Source organism: Elgaria multicarinata, chromosome 11, assembly GCF_023053635.1.
Source record: "Elgaria multicarinata webbii isolate HBS135686 ecotype San Diego chromosome 11, rElgMul1.1.pri, whole genome shotgun sequence".
Classification (NCBI taxonomy): domain Eukaryota; kingdom Metazoa; phylum Chordata; class Lepidosauria; order Squamata; family Anguidae; genus Elgaria; species Elgaria multicarinata.
This window is the reverse complement of record NC_086181.1, coordinates 46,333,526-46,352,304: the sequence shown is the minus strand read 5'-3', so window position 1 is coordinate 46,352,304 and position 18,779 is coordinate 46,333,526. Positions and strand designations below refer to the sequence as shown.

Below are 18,779 nucleotides of genomic sequence, written 5' to 3'. Positions count from 1 at the left end.
ATCATGAACTCTGCTGTAGAGATCCATCCTGCCAGCCCTAGTTGAGTTTTTCTTATGCATAGCAGGCTGGTGTACAGAGATTTGAACCTGGTTCTTAACCATGGTCAAAACAGTAACTTTTGCAGTTTTAGGAAGTGACTCATTTCAAATGAATGTATTTTAAAGAAGTCCATGAACCTCACTTAGCATCTCTGGTGTCTTACAAAACACTTATGGATTTACATTGCAATAGCTAATGCAGAGAAAGCATTTTTTTTTAATTACCCTTTTAGTAGAACAATTCTACTCTGCCGTCTGTCAACTTGTGCTAGAAGGCGATATAGGGTGAACAGCCACTGCCACGTGCCTGCAGCCCACCACTGACGTGACCCCCTCTGCCCACACTGTGAAGCAGCCACTTAATTACCCGGGGCAGATATCCAGGAGTCTGAAACGTAACTTAAAATCACAGAACAGCAAAGTTGGAAGGGGCCTACAAGGCCATCGAGTCCAACCCCCTGCTCAATGCAGGAATCCACCCTAAAGCATCCTTGACAGATGGCTGTCCAGCTGCCTCTTGAAGGCCTCTAGGGTGGGAGAGCCCACAACCTCCCTAGGGAACTGGGTCCATTGTCGTACTGCTCTAACAGTCAGGAACTTTTTCCTGATGGCTGGAATCTGGCTTCCTTTAACTTGAGCCCGTTATTCCGTGTCCTGCACTCTGGGAGGATCGAGAAGAGATCCTGGCCCTCCTCTGTGTGACAACCTTTTAAGTATTTGAAGATACATGAAGATCAACCTTCTCTTCTCCAGGCTAAACCTGCCCAGTTCTTTCAGTCTCTCTTCATAGGGCTTTGTTTCCAGACCCCTGATCATCCTGGTTGCCCTCCTCTGAACACCCTCCAGCTTGTCTGCGTCCTTCTTGAATTGTGGAGCCCAGAACTAGAGTTAACTTACTCTAAAACTCCCTTACAAATGATACAAACCAGAGACGGGTTTTCATATTAAACTTGTTTTTATTGAGGTTGATTAACAAATGTGTTGGATTAACAGGGGAGGGAAGGGGAGGCCACAGCGCTGACCTGTGAACAGCAGAGGAGAGTAAATATGAACCAAGGAAACAGTTGGGGTGCTAGTTTTGTTACCCCAGAAAATCCCTACCTTGAACAGCTCTTGGATAGGGATACAGTTACCCAGTATGAAGGGAGATGTGCTGGAGTTGCTAGCTCCAAGTGTGAAGGGCTCAGAGGCAGCTACAGCACTATTGAGAGGGGGGGGGGTATCGAACATGATTGACAGGGACCAGAGCCCAGGTGGCACAAGGGCAAAAGTTTTTTTTTTTTTAACCAGGCAGCCATGAGCGATTTTGCTCCCACTTTGAAGAGTGTGCTCTGCTCCATGCCTGGCCCCGCGCGCACACTTCCAGATTTGGGAGGCGGGGGGGCCACTCATGTGCTCTAGAAGGGATTAAAGAAGGGTTTTTTTTAAGCAAGGTCAGCAACCAGAGCAGTGATCCCAAAAAGAAACACATTTAATGGATAACCTCCAAGCGCAAGAAAGGATGCCGTCCAATAGAATTGACCGAATTGCTGCAACCACCAATTGGGGGGTGGGGGTGGGGAGATGGAAGCATCCAACAGTGGGGAAAAGCCGTGCCTCCTCTCCCGCCAACCCTCAACAAACGCTCACAAGAACACACGCATTGGATAGGGCGAAGAGCGCGACTTCTCCGTTCGCAACGGTACTTCGCTCAGTTTGTTTCGGAAAAAGAGCAGCTACCCCACCGCCACCTCTTAATAGAAGCATTAAAACTAAAAAAAAAAAAAAATTGTTTTTAAACACAAGTCTTTTGCAATGCTTTCCCTCCGCCTAGCAGTTTAAATATTTTTTTTTCCTTTTTAAGTGCAAATTCTCAACTTCTCTTGCCAGAAAACAGCTGTAGTGTTACTAGCGCCCGAGAGAGGGAAGGGAACTGGAGAGCCTGGGCCAAATGAGGAAATCATAATAAAGGAATACGTCAGCATCCAGCTTTTTTTCTCTTTTAAAAAGACCACAAAATAAAAAGTTTCTTTTCTTTTGTTTAATTCAAAAGGGTGGGTGGGAGGATTTTGCTTTTTTAAAGGAAAAGGGAAGAGAGAGAGAAAAAAAAAAAGATTTGGGTGGTTTGGAGCCAAATCTGACAGTCTGCGGTTTGCGATCCTTCTCTGGTTCATAACAAGTTGGAGCTGTTGCTGCTGCTGCTGCTGCTGCCCTAAAAAAAGTAGGAAGAAGGGCCGGGTTTAAGAGTTAGCTCTGTTTCAAAGGCACCTGGTCGGCCTGTCCCACCTCACACAGCTCACTCAAGCCGTGCTCACTCATTTATTACATTTGTATCCCACCTTTTTTCCTCTAAGGAACCCAAAGTGGCGTACATAATCCTCCTCCTCTCTGTTTTATCCTCACAACGTCCCTGTGAGGTGGGTTGGGCTGAGTCTGACTGGCCCAAAGTCACCCAGTGGGCTTCCATGGCTGTGTGGGGACTAGAACCCGGATCTCCCGACTCCCAGTCCGACACTTTAGCCGCTGCGCCACACGGGCTCTCGTTTTCCTTGACCGCAAGCTTGAGGGGACGCCTCTCCCGGCAGCCCAACCTGCTCCAGGGTCTCCTGGACTCACCTGTGTTTCCTTTATTTAGCCATGGCCTTGATAGCAACAGCAGCTTCCTCGGTCATTGCAGACAGTACGGTGATCTGGGGAGAAAACGGGCAAGGCCAGGAGTCACAAGCTTTCAATTCGGAGGATCAGGTCTCATCTCTGAACCCCCTCAAAGGTCCAGGGGCCCAGCGGTCTTTCAGAATGGCCTTCGCCCGTTATGTGCTCATATCCACCCCTGAACACACACCCAACCGTCGCCACATTAGAGAAGCCCTTCACAGTTGTGGCCCTAGGGGTTTTTGGAGGCCCTCCTCACCACAGCCTGTTTTGCACCAGATGGCAAAAGCACAGCAGGCTTTGGGGCCGCATGGAAACGGATGTTGCCTGGTCTTGCCATGTGGTATTCGTATTTGTGTTAATTTTTGACTTGTTTTTAATTTGCTCTTTAATGATCGTCGGCCCCCTTCAACGTTTCTGGAGAGAAACGGAGCGTATACACCACACATGTGTGTAATTTGAGAGAGATACAGAAGCGCAAACACGTTTCTCCCCCCAGGGCTAAAAGGACCTGCCACAGAAAATGCCTCCTACCAGGATTTCTTCGCCACAGTCGTATTTCTGTTCGATCTCCTTGCCCAGGTCTCCCTCAGGAAGGCGCAGATCCTCCCGGACTTCCCCACTGTCCTGAAGCAGGGAAAGGTACCCATCCTGGATCCCAATAAGCTGGAAAAACATTTTTGTAGGGGGGGGGGAATGAGAGGAGAACCATGATCATCGAGCAGTCCAGCTGCCTTACTCCCCACCTGATGGCTACTTGTGGCAGTTGGGAATTCTGCAGAGTAGGTCACACATGACTGCTAACACAAGCTTCAGAAAGCCCCTGCAATTGTTTCCAAATTGGGCTACGTCAACACCTGTTTCAAAGGGCAGATGAAATAACACTTCGGCACAGGCCACACAAGGTACTTCTCCACGGTGCTTCTGTCCAGAGGCAGAAAAGGGCGTAAAGCTTTGGGCTGCTACACTTTTTCAAGCTACCCCCAAGTTTGTAACAGTAGTAGATTTGACACCAAAAAACTGCTAGACCTTGCAAGTCTTTGGGGTGCATCCAGTACAAAAATGAAGCCCACACCAACACTACGGAGTGGAGCAGGAGCGATGCAGGTGGAGAGAGCGCGGCTAAAAAGATGCCGCCTGAAGGGTACCACCCTGTCTGGTTTGCCAACCGCTGTCCTTGGCATCATCTTACTGTGAAGAGTCATAACTGCCTCAAGGCAGGGCTGCTGCTAGTCCTCTATAGAAGCCACGATTGCTGTTGCCCACAAGCCAAAGTAAGTATCTCCCCACACCACTGGCCAGCTAAACCACAGGCCCTGCCTCTTGATGTCCCTTCATCTGAAAAAAGCCAGAGCCCCCGAGTCCTTCCGTCCACCTACCTGGAAGTCATTTCTCTTAATGTTGGGCACATCCATATTGTGGGTAGAAGGGCAGATGTCTTCGTATTTTTTTCCAGTGAAGATGTCTATGCCAACAAGATGCACCTATTGGGGGGGGGGGGGAGAGAGAAAGACAATTGCCCCCATGCATTAATAGAAGTATAGCTTCCAAATCGCGTGAGGTACTGGTTCCTCTCTATTTGGCCCTGGTTAGGCCTCATCTAGAGTATTGCGTCCAGTTCTGGGCTCCACAATTCAAGAAGGACACAGACAAGCTGGAGCGTGTCCAGAGGAGGGCAACGAGGATGATCAGGGGTCTGGAAACAAAGCCCTATGAAGAGAGACCGAAAGAACTGGGCATGTTTAGCCTGGAGAAGAGAAGATCGAGGGGAGACATGATAGCACTCCTCAAATACTTAAAAGGTTGTCACACAGAGGAGGGCCAGGATCTCTTCTCGATCCTCCCAGAGTGCAGGACACGGAATAACGGGCTCCAGTGACAGGAAGCCAGATTCCGGCTGGACATCAGGAAAAACTTCCTGACTGTTAGAGCAGTACGACAATGGACCCAGTTCCCTAGGGAGGTTGTGGGCTCTCCCACCCTAGAGGCCTTCAAGAGGAAGCTGGACAACCATCTGTCAGGGATGCTTTAAGGTGGATTCCTGCACTTAGCAGGGGGTTGGACTCGATGGCCTTGTAGGCCCCTTCCAACTCTGTCATTCTATGATTCTACCTATAAACATGCGCACCAAAGGCTGTCAGTGCTCCTGCAAGGGAAGGTGGAAGTAAGAGGCACATTCAGAGGTCTTTCCTCCCTGCTCTCCCCTCCCCCAACAGGACAGTGTAGTGGGCAGGCAACCGCTCCATCCCTCCAGGCCCTTCGCATTCTTCCTCCCTGAGCCCAACTTGCTTTAGTGCCCCTCAGCCAGACCACACTCCAGACCCGGTGCCTTGAGAGCCCCAGCGCCATGCTATCCGCCTCCTCTTGCCTGGTGCTTTTTGTGCCTTGCGCTCCTGTCTCCTTGCAGAGCTGCCTGGTCCCTTCGTGGCTCCCTCTCTTATTATTATTATTATTATTATTATTATTATTATTATTTATATAGCACCATCAATGTACATGGTGCTGTACAGAGTAAAACAGTAAATAGCAAGACTCTGCCGCATAGGCTTACAATCTAATAAAATCATAGTAAAACAATAAGGAGGGGAAGAGAATGCAAACAGACACAGGGTAGGGTAAGCAGGCACAGGGTAGGGTAAAACTAACAGTATAAAGTCCGCACAACATCAAGTTTTAAAAGCTTTAGGAAAAAGAAAAGTTTTTAGTTGAGCTTTAAAAGCTGCGATTGAAGTTGTAGTTCTCAAATGTTCTGGAAGAGCGTTCCAGGCGTAAGGGGCAGCAGAAGAAAATGGACGGAGCCGAGCAAGGGAAATAGAGGCCTTTGCTTCTCCTGAGGCTCTGGAAGTCTTTCCGAAATATACCCAGCTGGCTTAAAATGAAGGATGCCAACTTCCACCTGGTGGACCTTCTGTTCTCGATTGCCCACCAGTTCTCCGGTGATCCAATTCAAAGATTACATTTCACGGTTTAAAGAAATGACGCAATGCTCTGATTAGCCCTGCCGTTAAGAAGCCATCCCACAAGAAACAGGGCCACCTGGTGAGTCTCTCCAGGGCTGCAAGCCAGCCACCAGCCACTATCTGTACACATGGCCAAGTAAAGAGGGTCCCCCTGGCTGTTCTTAGAGTAAGTCATGGGGGAGAAGGGGCCTTGGAGAAGGGCCTGATTCTTGCGTCCAATTTTTGTACAGCAGTAAGCAGCTTACAAACACTATTTACCTAAGTGATGGACTTGTAATAAGGTTTTGTTGCACCAATACAATGCTTGCATGAACAAGGCCAGATACATTCCAAGCCGCTACTAACCCTCTTCAGACTGTACTGACAGCAGGGGCGAGGAGTAAGGTACCAAATTCTATTCCTCTGCAAGACAGGGACACCCACACCCACCCCTTGCTTATCACACACCCACACCCACTTTGCAGAACAAGTTTAAAAGATCAAACATCTGCACTGGACCACGCTTTGGATTTTGGCAGGGAAGGGAGAACATTTCCAGATTCACAGAAATGGTTACTGAGCCCAATGAGTTCCCAACAGAATTCTTCCTCAGGGTTAGGGAAACTCAGTCTTCAAACTCACACCCTTTGTTTGGCTGTGTCTAAGAGAGGAATGCATTTCAAAACACATGTATGCATTTTATGGGGCTGCGTAACAAATTATTTTTGTGCACCTGGATGCCTCCTCGTCCCTTCCTTCCCGACATTTGGTGCCTTCCTGCTTTTGGTAGGGGAAGTTTCCAGCAACAACTGGGCGAAGGGCTGAGATGGTTCACAATGTTCATGTGAACATTGTTCCCCCCCACTCCGTCGCTTTCTGCTATAAGAACAAAACTGCCAAAGGCCTTTTGCAGCATCTCTCCCATAGACCCTGAAGGACAGAACAAGCTGTGTGCCGGGAGAACACAGGAGGCGCTAAATGGCAGCACGCCCCAGAGGTGAGGTGGCTGAAAGGTACAGAGCAAGGGCCACAGACTGGAGGAGACGGCAGTGGACTGAGGAAAAGAACATCACCATAAGAGATGAGGGGCAGGAAAGGACTCTAAGACCCCGTTCCAACAACACGCTAAGCCACGGTGGCTCAGCAATTTGAGCGACGTTATAGCTTAGTGTGTCATGTGAACCATTCCTAGCCATGGTGGCTACAAAACCATAGGTTAAACACTCTCACTAATGATTAGTGTGTTGTCTGAACAGTCCCTAAAGAAACCTCCCATTATGAGCCTTTGAGATGGAGGCATGTCATATTGCCAATTGCACTGGCACAAGAAAACTTGCAAGGGCATTTCCCAGCGGTGGGAGCTCCCAGCTCAGGGTTTTAACGGCTCCATTCCATTGTGCCTCCATTCCCAGAGTTTTCCTCTTTCCCAACAGTCAACACTGCAAGCCCACCGAGTACGGGGCCTCATGGGGCCATTTTGGGTACCTTTCATTCTAGATTTTTTTGGGGGTGGTGGTGGTGGATTTCTCCAGTCAAGTCTACAAGCAGCTCTCCCTTCTGCCTCTGGGAAGATTTTAAAACTACCTTCTCAGTGTGCACAAGGAAACGAAGTGAGTTCATTCTACACTTTTTATACCTATAAAGCTCTTTCTCCGCTCAGTCCATTCAAATTCCTCCTCCCACCCAGTTATCCTCCTCCCACCCAGTTACCATACACACACACACAGAGCCCCGTCAATACTTTTTGCCATCGAGTCCATATATACCGACATATATTAGTGTTTTATTATCCTAGTCCCCTGCAATGTGTCTCTACTTCCTATATCTAATATTGTATTTTGTGTGCATTGGCAAGTTTATTAGTTTTATATTGTTGACTTTTATTGCAATCTTATTTAAAGCATGGTTATAGCCTAGAGAAATGTGTTTACAATGTATTTAATAAACTCAATACATAATTATGGGACTCTTTGGGGGGGTTCCTCCCTTTTAAATAATAATAATAATAATAATAATAATAATTAAAAAAAGTATTTCTTACCCGCCTCTCCCTTTGGATCGAGGCGGGGAACAACATTAGAACAGGAATCAATACATATTAAAAAAAATCTTGATTTTACATTGATCTGGATAGGCCTGCCAGAAAAGGCTAGTCTTTAGCTGCCTTAAAATCACACAGAGAATTAATTTTACGAATCTCCTCCGGCAGGCCGTTCCACAATCTGGGGGCGACAGAAGAAAAGGTCCTCTGAGAAACTGATGTCAGCCTAGTTTTAGCTGACTGAAGTAAGTTCACCCCAGAGGACCTGAGTGTGTGGGGCGGACTATTTGGGAGAAGGCGATCCCGCAGGTAACCTAGACCCAAACCATTAATTTGAGCATGTGAGAATCTTGTGGGTTACCTAAAATCTACTGATACCTCCTCCTTGTGCGTGGGTGGTGCCATTTTGGCTGTAGTTCTATAAACCAGAAATAAAAGTGTGATTACGGCCAGGAAGGAGCGCATACTATGGGACAAGAGAACACAACTTCTAGGTGGAATCCTGCTCATTTTGGCCTCTACCGTCACTGCAGCTGTAAGAGGATAATAGCCATCATGTGGGAAGAGATGAGGAGCTGAATCTTAGCCGTTGAGTTGAAGTCACTAGCCTGCTGGCTGCAGTCTTCTTATACACGGGGGGGGGGGGGGGGGGGCGCACTTCCATTTCCCCTCATAGAGGCGGCAGTGTGGACCAGCGATCAGAACACCGTTTTGTACACAGGAAGCAAAGGTTTAATCCCCCCACTTCCCAAACCAACTAACTATGTGAATGCTGACGAGTCATTGTTGACTTCACCAGGTGCATGACGCAGAAGGTACAACGCACAGGTTAAGCTATGCTGGAGGACCCGTAAGGGTAAGAACGCTCCATAGACCCATGCTTTCTCTGCTGGAAGGCTATGCATGCAAACTCCCTCTGTCACAAGGGGGATCCCAGCACGGCAACCTGCCCCAATCAAGCCACCGCTTACTTTGGCATGACCGTGTTTGCCGGTCTTGGAGGTGGACATCTCCACAATCTTGCAGGGACGCCCTTTGAGCACCACAAAGCCGTTCTTGCGGAGAGCAGAGCACTGCATGGGGAAGGTGGCGGAGGCCCCGGCATCGCCGGTCTCAAAGTCTAGGTCATCAGCCATGGTGGATCAGATGGTATGAAAACTGCTGGGAAAGAGAAAAAAATATGGCTCAGCGTTCGTTGGCTTGCATCGCCTTGGCAGGAGGATTCACCGGTGCGGCTGAACTGTATCAGTTTATCATCTTTAGTCCAGAACAAGGCAACAGTAGGACAAACACTGATTAGTAGCAGACACATAGGTCTGAATTTACACCATCATGCTGTGCATGTGTAGAATTTGGTATCTGATGCAGTATACAGCATCCCAACGACCTCATCTTTCTTTAAAACAAATAAAATCCAGTTTCTATACCCTTTGGCTGCGGACAGCAGACACCACCACTACGCCTGAAGCCTCAGAGGCAGGAAGGGAGGAAACTCAGCAGCATGGAGCTAAGAAGACTTACAGCAGAAGACCATCTTCCGCAGTGGAAATTTTAGGAGTTATTTATGCCAGTGGCCACCAAAATACCCCATGGCAATGAATTCCACTGGTTATTTTATTTTATTTATTTATTTATTTAATTAATTAATTAAAGTTATATACTGCCCCATAGCCGGAGCTCTCTGGGCGGTTTACAAAAGTTAATTATACATTGGCTGAGTTCGGACGACACACTAATCAGCCGTGTGTGTGTGTGTAATAGGAACAGAATGGGAAACAACCGTTGATTAGCGTGTTGTCCGAATTCAGCCATTGTGTGAAGTACTTCCAACTGGCCCATACTGCAACAGCCAATTAAATTCATCCGAGCAGCGACCATATTTTAAACACTGTAAGCTCGCTCATGGCCACTCTCCAGAGGCAAGAACAGCCACAAGACTCCATGTTTAAGGGTGGGAGCGAACAGTATACCTGCATGCAGCATTAGGTAGACATACACACATGCTCAACTTGCTTCAGTGTGAAAAGCAAGTAACTCTGGGCAACAGATCAGGAGGGCCCAGAAATCCAGCGCTTTGGCTTTACACGGGGGCATTTGTACTCCACAGATTTGCCGGCAATTTCAACGCAAGAGAAGGAAACTGCCTTGGCAGCAGCCAAGCTGACCTGTAATATTTTCAGTGTTGTGCAACCTAAGAATCTAATAACTGCTCCGAGAGAATTGATTCTCCCCTCAGCCCCGGCTCACAACCGAGTGAATTCTCACTGGTCACAATAGCTTAAGTGCCTCACAATTATTCAATGCAAGATCACAACCCAGGATCCTCCAAAGCACCAGCACTGTTTTTATCCCCTTCTCCCTGGCCTGCAGCCCTTTGCTAGCCTGGCTCCAAACTTTCATCCTACGTAAACACTAGCCCCAAAGGCTAGGAAGTACACCAGCTCGATATTTCAGCAATGCATTCTGCTCCACGGGGGTCCCTGTGTCCTGGTTAGTGTTCGATGCACAAGCTGCATCATTACCCATGAGTTCAAGGTGGCAAAGGCCGGGATCTAACGCAATGAACTTTTTAAGCACAAGTGAGCACAATTATGAGACTTGACACTCACTAACTACAGCAGAATTTTCCGCCAAACATAGGTTGTCCCAAAATCTGGAATTTAAAATCTTGGGTTGTAAGGCAATAGTGCTTTAGGTGGTGGTGGTGGTGAGGGAATAAGAGGGTTTAGTTTGATAAAAAATAAGCCCATTTCTGCTTTCATCCTGTATAAAGACCTTCAAAACCTGGTGCAAATATCAAGAATATATACCCCAAGGACTGTGATGAGAAAGGAGTCTGTTATTCTAGAACTTGCCTACCATTTAGAAACAGATGAACTCAGGTTCTGAGCATTTGAATTGGTAATAAAATTTATCAGGCACCCAACCCACCATGGGGCTTAAAAAAGTCTTGAGTATTTACTCCAGCTGTAACTCAGTAGCCACCATTGGCATCCCAACGGAATCGTGCCAGACATTCAATCCTTGCTAAGGAAAACAACTGCTTAGTACCTGTACTTGGGAAGTAACGAATAAGGCGCGCACACCTTCTTTCAACTGATCTGACTTGCGCTCTCAGTGGGCTGTGAGGTCACTGGCAAAGGCCAGGCCTCGCCTCATCTTGTGCAGGCAGCACATGGCTTCCAAGTTGTCCGGAACCCTTCCCATCTTACATCAGAGCTGGAAAAACTAGCTTGGGATTCCTGAGGAGGTGCTCCAGGCTCACCCTAGCGTTAAGACAAAGCGGAGACACGAGACGCTTCAGCTGCTCGCTACTACACGGGCCCCGCCTGCCACTCCGAGCCGGGAGGAGGAAAGAGTCGGTTCATTTAGCCTCTCCCGAGATCTCCTGAGCTCGTTTTAGTCTCAGCAGACGGCCGCCGCCGCCGCCGCCTCCTCCTTCTAACCTGCAGTACGCTCCGTTAATTGATTACAACAACTGTTAACCGGAATAGCTCATGCGGAATGACAGACGGCAACGGCGGCCATATCGCCACCGAGCGCCCTGGAGCCCCTCCGCCATGTGCTTCCGATTTGGTCTGCAGCTGAAGAGCAGTGGGAAAGGGGGAGGGAGCTGCAGAGCAAGGCAGGAAGTTTTAACCCACTTCACAGGCAGCTGCTTCTGTGCCACATGTTTGGAGGGAGACTCCCTTTCCCGGCCAACACCAAGCATGATTCAGCTAAGCTGCCACTGCAGAGAACCAGCCTCAACCACGTGGCTGGGCGGGGGGGGGGGGGCAGACAGCAATATCTGGAGGGAAGGAAGAGACCCTTTTCACGTTTACGTGCAGAGCGGAGCCTCCAGCTCCACATCTAAAGCCACCCCCCACCCCCCACTGCAGAACCATCTTAGGTGCAGTGTGAAAAATATGCCCTAGGAAAGTGTAGCGGCCCCTAGTTCCTGAATGTTCCCATTCTCCATAGACTCAAACGCCACCCCTGAATTCCTATGGATTCTTCCCCCGTGGCCCCCAATCCTAACACGCTGATTCAGCGGCAACACAGCGTGCTCCAGGAACGGCCTCTGTCAGCTAATCATTCAAGCACTAGCCCCGGTTCACGCCCAGCCCAGGGTCTGCGTTATGCAATGAAAGCCCAGCCACCGCCGCCCACCTCTGTCATCCCGCCCTGGACCAGAGGCTACGCACTGAGGGGGAAGGCAAGACTACGGTTGAGTGGGATCTTTCTACATCAGGAGAGGAGAGGACGGGAAGGAAGGAACCACTGCTATGGAGGAAGGAGCCCTCAGCAACCGTTCACCTTGTCTCTCTCTGCACGGGAGCAAAACAAACTGGGGACTTACAACTCAGGGCTCATCTCCTTGTCCACTAAAGCTAAACTCACTGCACTTGTGTGCCAGACAAGCCTGTCTCTCTTATGGGGGAGCTTGGTTTCTTGCAAGCTTTCTACTCAACGTCAAGCTGAAACCAGCCTGTGTTCAGGGAAAATGTCCTGCACCCTTCTGAGTGAAGAGAGACACCCCACCAACATATGCACAAGCGCATGGATCAACCTGGACCACAATGAACCCCCCACGCCCACGTATTCTGTGGCGGAAAGGGGTGGGTTTTGTCTATTCAATCCAACACTTAAAGCTACTGCAACAGCAAGTATGAAACAGCAGTTCATGGCATTCAGGGGTGGTTAATATGCATTAGTTACACCTTTGTGGCTTAAGTAATGTTTTTATGTGCTTTGGGTAAGCATTTAAGAGCCATTTTAAGCCATTCTGGAAAACCCCAAACTTCCTTCTCAAAGGCTTTCCCACCTCTTCATCAATTCCTGCTGTGCTCTGCTCCCCAGTTCAGAGACCTAAAACAAGCGGGCACTAGGAGTTCTCCTTTCACTCACACCTGTCACTTCAAAGGGAAACCGCAGCCTTCAATCACACCTGAAACTCCTCACCGTAATTCAGCCTTCCCCAAGCTGGTGCCCTCCAGATGTTTTGGGACTTCCAGCAGGGCAAGCCAGCATGGGTGGCTAGGACTAATGCAGGTTGAAGTCCAAAACACCTAGATGGCACCAGCTTGGGGAAGGCTGCCCTAACCCCTTTTAACCCCAGGTAGCTGAACTACTGTTAACAGCAGAGTAAAACTGCTCACGACACGGACATGTGTCTTCCTGCCTCAGTTCCATTCATCCAGACTTTCAATCCCTCTCCCCCCAAAATCCCCCTCTCTTAAATAAAGTCCCTGCCTCTTCCTAACCCGGTGCAGTCTTGCAACCTAAAAAGTCCCGCTTAAACCCTGCTTCTGCATGCAGCCTTTCCCTGGGGTGGGGGCAGGTCTATGCCTTCTCCCTACCCAGCCCTATTTAGATGTCCACTAGTCCCAAATCTGACAGAGGCAAGCCAGCAAGTTAAGCCAGACGCCACTTGTAATTCCCCCTGGAGCAACACAGACCCCTAACCCCTCAGTCCTTGACACCTCACACACCCCCGGAGTGGCATTTCGAGGGATATATGAGCACTATATACCCCAAACTGCCTCTCCCCCCCCACACCCATTTCCTACTTTCTTCTCCAGTTCAGCTCAGGACAAGCTACCACCCCCATTCCACCCCTCGGCCCCACACTTTCCTCTCGCCCAAATGCTGCTGACTCCTCCACCATAACGGAAAAAGCTACCCGCCTTTCCATGTAGCAGCCCTCAGCCAGCCTTCTTCACCGCAGGAGAGTCTCTATAGCAAGGATCCCCCCACCCCCCACCCCCAGGCATGGAGTAGCCTCCCCAACCTTTCCCAAAACTAAGGAGCCTTCTTCCCTAATCCACACTCTTCCTCCTCCACCCCCCCTTCAAGTATTTCCAAACAACCTCCCGGAATTAAAGACTCAGCAGTGTCAGCAACCCCCTCACCGTAACCAGGCAGTGACATTTTCTTGCAATGGGAACCTTCAACATCCCCCCCCCCATTTAAAAGCCTCCTCCAACCCCAGTGTGCCTTCACACACACACCTTTTTTTTTCTTCTGGTGCTGGCCCAGAAATCTCCCCCACCCCAAATCAAGGGAGTTTGCAAACCCTTTCTTGCACAGAAATCCCCCCCACCCAGAATTACAAGCCCCCTCCCTTTGCCCATCAGAAAAGCAGGCCAGCCCCCCCTCATACACTTGAAAGCCCCCTAGAAGGGCCAGCAGCAGCAGGAGCCCCCCCCGTTATAATATATTTGGTAAGGGAGGGGGAGAATGCTCGTGGTATCCTGCCCTCCCCTCCAGTAACCAACACCCCTCTCCATATGGCTGCCCCCCACCGTGTACCACCACGGCGGACGCCCCCCCCCCCCCGCCGCAGCCAGGCCTCAGCCGTACAGGTCCAAGCCCCCCCCCTCCAGGAGTCGGTGATCCTTCTCCCTTCCCGCCCTCCCCCACCTCCCTGCGCCTCAGTGAGTCAGCCGAGACAGGGGCCTCCCCTCAGCGCAGGCCGCCGCCGCGGGCTCTCCTCGCTCCAGCACGCGGAAAGCAGCGGCGGCGGCGGCGGCACCATCCGCCGCCGCCGCCTCCCTCCCTCCCTCCCTCCCCCCTCACGGCCCTCCTCCCGCGAGACGTCGCCGACGCGGCGGCGGCGGCAGCTGAGGGGAACGGGGTGGGGGGAGGGGAAGCCACGCGGCCTCGTTCCGGGGCCCGCCCGCCCGGCCGCCCGCACACACGCGCGCGCGCACAGCCTCACTCACCCGCCCGCGAGCTCAACCGCCGCCGCCGCCGCCGCTGCTGCAACCCAGCCCGCAGTGCGCACGCGCACTTATCGCCTCCTCTCGCCCTTTTCCCTCCCTCCCCCCCTTCTCTCTCTCTCTCTCTCTCTCTCTCTCTCTCTCCTGCTCGCGCGCGCTCTCTCGTTCCCTTTCGCCGCACGCGCACTGCGAGGAAACCCAACCCAAAGCCAGGCGGCCGCAATGGGAAAGGGAGAAGGAGGAGGAGCCGCTTCCTCCGACGCCCTACTGCGCTTGCGTAGAGGCCGGCGACGTAGCCGAGCGTGCGCGCTGGCAAGCGAGGGGCGGGGCACAGAAACGCGCATGCTCGCCAGAGCGGCCCTTCGGCGGGATGTCGGTCCAGTGCGCATGGGTAGGGACCAGCTAGGAAACATCCTGCGTCGTCACATGAGCGATATACCTGTGCAGCACGCACGCGCACAGAACTGCGTTCTTTTGCCGCCGCCTACCCCCTCAGGCGTCCATTGGTTTGCCAACGCGCATGCGCCGTCCGTCCTAGGGGCCTCGTCTTAGTTGCGTCGGCCGTCTCAAATGAGCCGTCCCTCCCTATCGCCCGCGTCTCACAGAAGGCGCATGCGCACCTAGCCCAGACCATAGAGGGGGTGCGTAGAGCGGCACGCCCTGAGCTTTTTCCTCCTTCGGACACCCACGCGGTCCTCGCCGGCCATCTTGGCTGAGTGGTGGCCGCCATGGTTACCAAGGCAACCGCGGGTTGCAACCTTTCAAATGCGCGCAAACCAAGCCTGTGCCGTTCGAAAAGCAGAAGTAATAAAAACTCCCCAGCAGCTGGCACTTATTTAAGCATCTTTTAATTCTATTATGATACCTTCTAGTTCAGCTTTCCCCAAGGACTACAACTCCCAGTATCCCCCAGCCAGGATGCGGGGAGTTGTAGTAGTCCAACGCATTGGAAGGCACCAGGTTGGGGAAGGCTGTTAAGAACTTAAGTTCCCCTGCTGGATCAGACCCAGGGTCCATCTAGTCGGGCACTCTGTGCACACAGCGGCCAACCAGCCGTCGACCAGGGATCCACAAGCAGGACATGGTGCAACAGCACCCTCCCACCCATGTTCCCCAGCAACTGGTGCACACAGGCTTACTGCCTCGGATACTAGTTCATCAAGCTGCAATCATGCTCATTTACCTGGAAGTAAGTCCTATTGAACTCAATGGGGCTTACTCTTGAGTAGACAGATATAGGATTATGGCACGGTCAATACTCTCTTCATACCGAGCTGGGAGCCTGGTAGTTCTCACCTAATTCCTCAACCTGATATTTTAAGACTTCAACCACTGTGATCCCTCACCATTGACCATGCCAGCTGGGGCTGATGGGAATTGCAGTCCAAAACATTAAGAGGGCACCAGATTGGGAAAGGCGTCTCTTAGGATTTCTGCAGTCTGCACTTTCTTTTCCAACACATCTGTTCCTTGTCAACACTTGGCAAGGAAACAAACATTGCCGGCCAAACACCTGCCTCCCGAGTCCCCATACCTAATCCTGGGAGTATCCTCCATCACTGTCTGGTAGTAGCTACTGTCCCTGCCCTCCTATAAGGGCGTACCTAGAGAAATGTCTCCTTGATCCAATAGCACCATTTCTTCTCTCCAAAGTCTTGCATAGATTAGGACGCTCGGATAACTCCTTCACACACCCAAGCCTGGAGGTTTTGACCTGCTGCATGCATTTAACTCCACAGTTCTAGGATACATGGTTGAAATTGTTCTTGATATTTGATTTCATAATTGTTTTATTGGATAATTATAGGGTGTCTAATGTAGTGCTCTGAGTACTTTTAAATTGCCATCATCATCACCATCAAAGTCGTATTTAATTTATTTATTTATTACATTTATATACCGCCCCATAGCCGAAGCTCTCTGGGCGGTTTACAACGGTTAAAAACATTGAGCATTAAAAAGTATACAAAAATTTAAACCATTAAGAACATAAAAACAACAGTAGAAAAACAACGGGGCACGCAGTATGCTTATTACCTATTGTAACTTTGCACTAACAGTTCTGTTCTAATAGATAAATATGCAGGGTGCCCATGTAGACGTCAGAGGGCAGTCTAAGCAAGGTGTAGACCAGAAAATACTGTACAGTATTTATACAGAGGAGTAGATGAAGTTCTTCCTCACCTTTTATATTCTCGCTTCTACACAATTATCAGAAGTACAGGAGATTTGTCTCCCTTTGCATCTGGATGCACTAGCCAGAAGTAAATAGTTCAATCGCAGTTTTTAAAGCTCAGCTAAAAACTTTTTTTTCTAAAGCTTTTAAAACTTGATTTTGATCTGACTTTTATACTGTTAGTTTTACTCTACCCTGTGCCTGTTTGGTGCATTCTCTTCCCCTTCTTATTTATTTATTTATTTATTTATTTATTACACTTATATACCGCTCCCATAGCCAGGGCTCTCTGGGCAGTTTACAGAAGCCCTTATTGTTTTATTATGATTCTATTAGAATGTCAGCCTATGCGGCAGGTTTTTGCTATTTTATTGTTTTACTCTGTACAGCACCATGTACACTGATGGTGCTATATAAATAAATAATAATAATATTGGCTAATGTTGGAGGAAGGGTGATATCTTCTCCTTTATTTATTTATTACATTTCTATACCGCCCAATAGCCGGAGCTCTCTGGGCGGTTCACAAAAATTAAAAACATTCAAAGTATAAAACAACAGTATAAAACCATAATATAAAATACAATATAAAAGCTCAACCAGATAAAAACAGCAGCAATGCAAAATTACAAATTTAAAACACCATGTTAAAATTTATTTATAGACTGTTAAAATGCTGGGAGAATAAAAAGGTCTTCACCTGGCGTCTAAAAGCATATAACGTAGGTGCCAAGCGAACCTCCTTAGGGAGCTCATTCCACAGCCCGGGTGCCACAGCAGAGACGGCCCTCCTCCTGGTAGCCACCTGCCTCACTTCCTTTGGCAGGGGCTTGCGGAGAAGGACCCCTGAGGATGACCTTAGGGTCCGGGCAGGTGCATACGGGAGGAGGCGTTCATTCAGATAGCCTGGCCCCAAGCCATTTAGGGCTTTAAATGTTAATACCAACACTTTGAATTGGGCCCGGACCTGGACCTTTCCTTTGCTGGGACCTGTCATCCTCCAGAAAAGGGCGACTGAAATGGTCAAGGGGCTGGAGGACATCCCCTACAAGGAAAGGTTACCATATTGGGGGCTTCTTATCTTAGGGGTGGGTGGGGAAATGTAACAGATGCATAAAACTTTGTATAATATGGAGAAAGTGGAGAGGAAGATATTTCCCCCCCCCCTCTCTTGTACTAAAACTCACAGGAGTCATCCCGTGACCCTGTGTGGTGGGAGATTCAGGACAAATAAAAGCAAGGGCTTCTTCACACAACAGCGCACAGTTAAACTATGGAATTTGCTGACACAAGATGTAGTGATGGCCACCAATCTGGATGGCTTAGAAGGGGATTAGACAAATTCCTGGAGGAGGAGGAGGAGGAGGAGGTGGCGGCGGCGGCGGCGGCTAAAGCTACCACTGGCTTCCAGTCCTGATGGATTTAGATTATCTTCAGGATCAGAGGCACGATGCTTTTGATTGAATCCCACTTGCTGGGAAGCTTGGAGGCTGGGAGCTCCGATGTCAGTGGGAAAATGAATCCACTCCGGGTTTCAGTCAGAACTCGAAAGGAGCTATCCAAGGTGCTTTGCACCTTGGATAGCTCCTTTAGGGTTCTGACTGAAACCCGGAGTGGATTCATTTTCCCACTGGCACCACCGGCCTCCACTTATTTGTGGACTTCCCCAGTAGCATCTGGCTGGCCATTATGGGAAACAGGATGTTGAAGTAGAGAGGCATTTGGGTAGCACAACTAGGAAGGAACTCCTGCCTTAGAAACCAAAGAGCCGGTGTCTGTCAGTGGAGACAGTGCAGGGTTAAGGCGGAGCAATGAACAGACTATAAAAGCAAGGATTCCTTCAATTTAAGACAAAATGAAAGTTTGGTTGAGGATTTCCTCCTGCGTGCACAGGCATATGCAAGGGAGCTGAGCAATGCAACAGCTGGTCTCAGCCATTTGTATTAACTGCATCGAGCTTCAAAGATGCACAGCAATGGAATTCTTCAGGGATTCTGTGTGTGTCTGTGTGAGTCTGAGAGAGAGAGATTGATTGATTGAGAGATTAGCCTCATTCATTCCTCTGGCCTTGGATTCTATTCCGAATATTGCTTAGTCAGCCAGGGTTAAAAAGGACACAAGGCACGTGTAATTAGAGAGCTTGTATTTCTGGGAAACCTATGGCGCATCATTGATGTAATCCTCTAAATTCATACTCCTAAGAATATTTACCACTTGAATGTCTCTGTCTAAGGTCTCCCTACACTTCA

The 18,779-nt window shown here is 49.5% G+C and overlaps 1 protein-coding gene across 2 annotated transcripts; it reads right to left on the bottom strand.

Annotated features, from left to right (window-relative positions):
* Positions 1–975: 975 nt before the first annotated feature.
* On the bottom strand, positions 976–14,463 carry EIF5A (eukaryotic translation initiation factor 5A). 2 transcript variants are annotated; one of them, XM_063136501.1, is made up of 6 exons: positions 14,358–14,463; positions 8,622–8,808; positions 4,050–4,154; positions 3,205–3,336; positions 2,635–2,708; positions 976–2,230 (listed from the first exon to the last, which is right to left on the bottom strand). In XM_063136501.1, exons 2-5 carry the CDS (start codon positions 8,784–8,786, stop codon positions 2,646–2,648), a joined length of 465 nt encoding a protein of 154 aa, XP_062992571.1. In that variant the 5' UTR covers positions 8,787–8,808; positions 14,358–14,463; the 3' UTR covers positions 976–2,230; positions 2,635–2,645. The 2 variants fall into 2 exon arrangements, with proteins under 2 accessions (XP_062992571.1, XP_062992572.1); XM_063136502.1 differs by having other exon boundaries at positions 8,622–8,811; positions 14,358–14,455.
* Between the last annotated feature and the right edge of the window lie 4,316 nt (positions 14,464–18,779).

What these genes read in the sequence shown, in the direction of transcription:
- EIF5A (XM_063136501.1), bottom strand. Translation starts at nt 8,786, where the DNA reads ATGGCTGATGACCTAGACTTTGAGACCGGCGATGCCGGGGCCTCCGCC. An exon ending in GCAAACACGGTCATGCCAAA is followed by an intron (nt 4,155 to 8,621) that starts GTAAGCGGTGGC and finishes CCCCCCCAATAG; the next exon opens with GTGCATCTTGTTGGCATAGA. An exon ending in ACTGTGGCGAAGAAATCCTG is followed by an intron (nt 2,709 to 3,204) that starts GTAGGAGGCATT and finishes TTTTCTCCCCAG; the next exon opens with ATCACCGTACTGTCTGCAAT.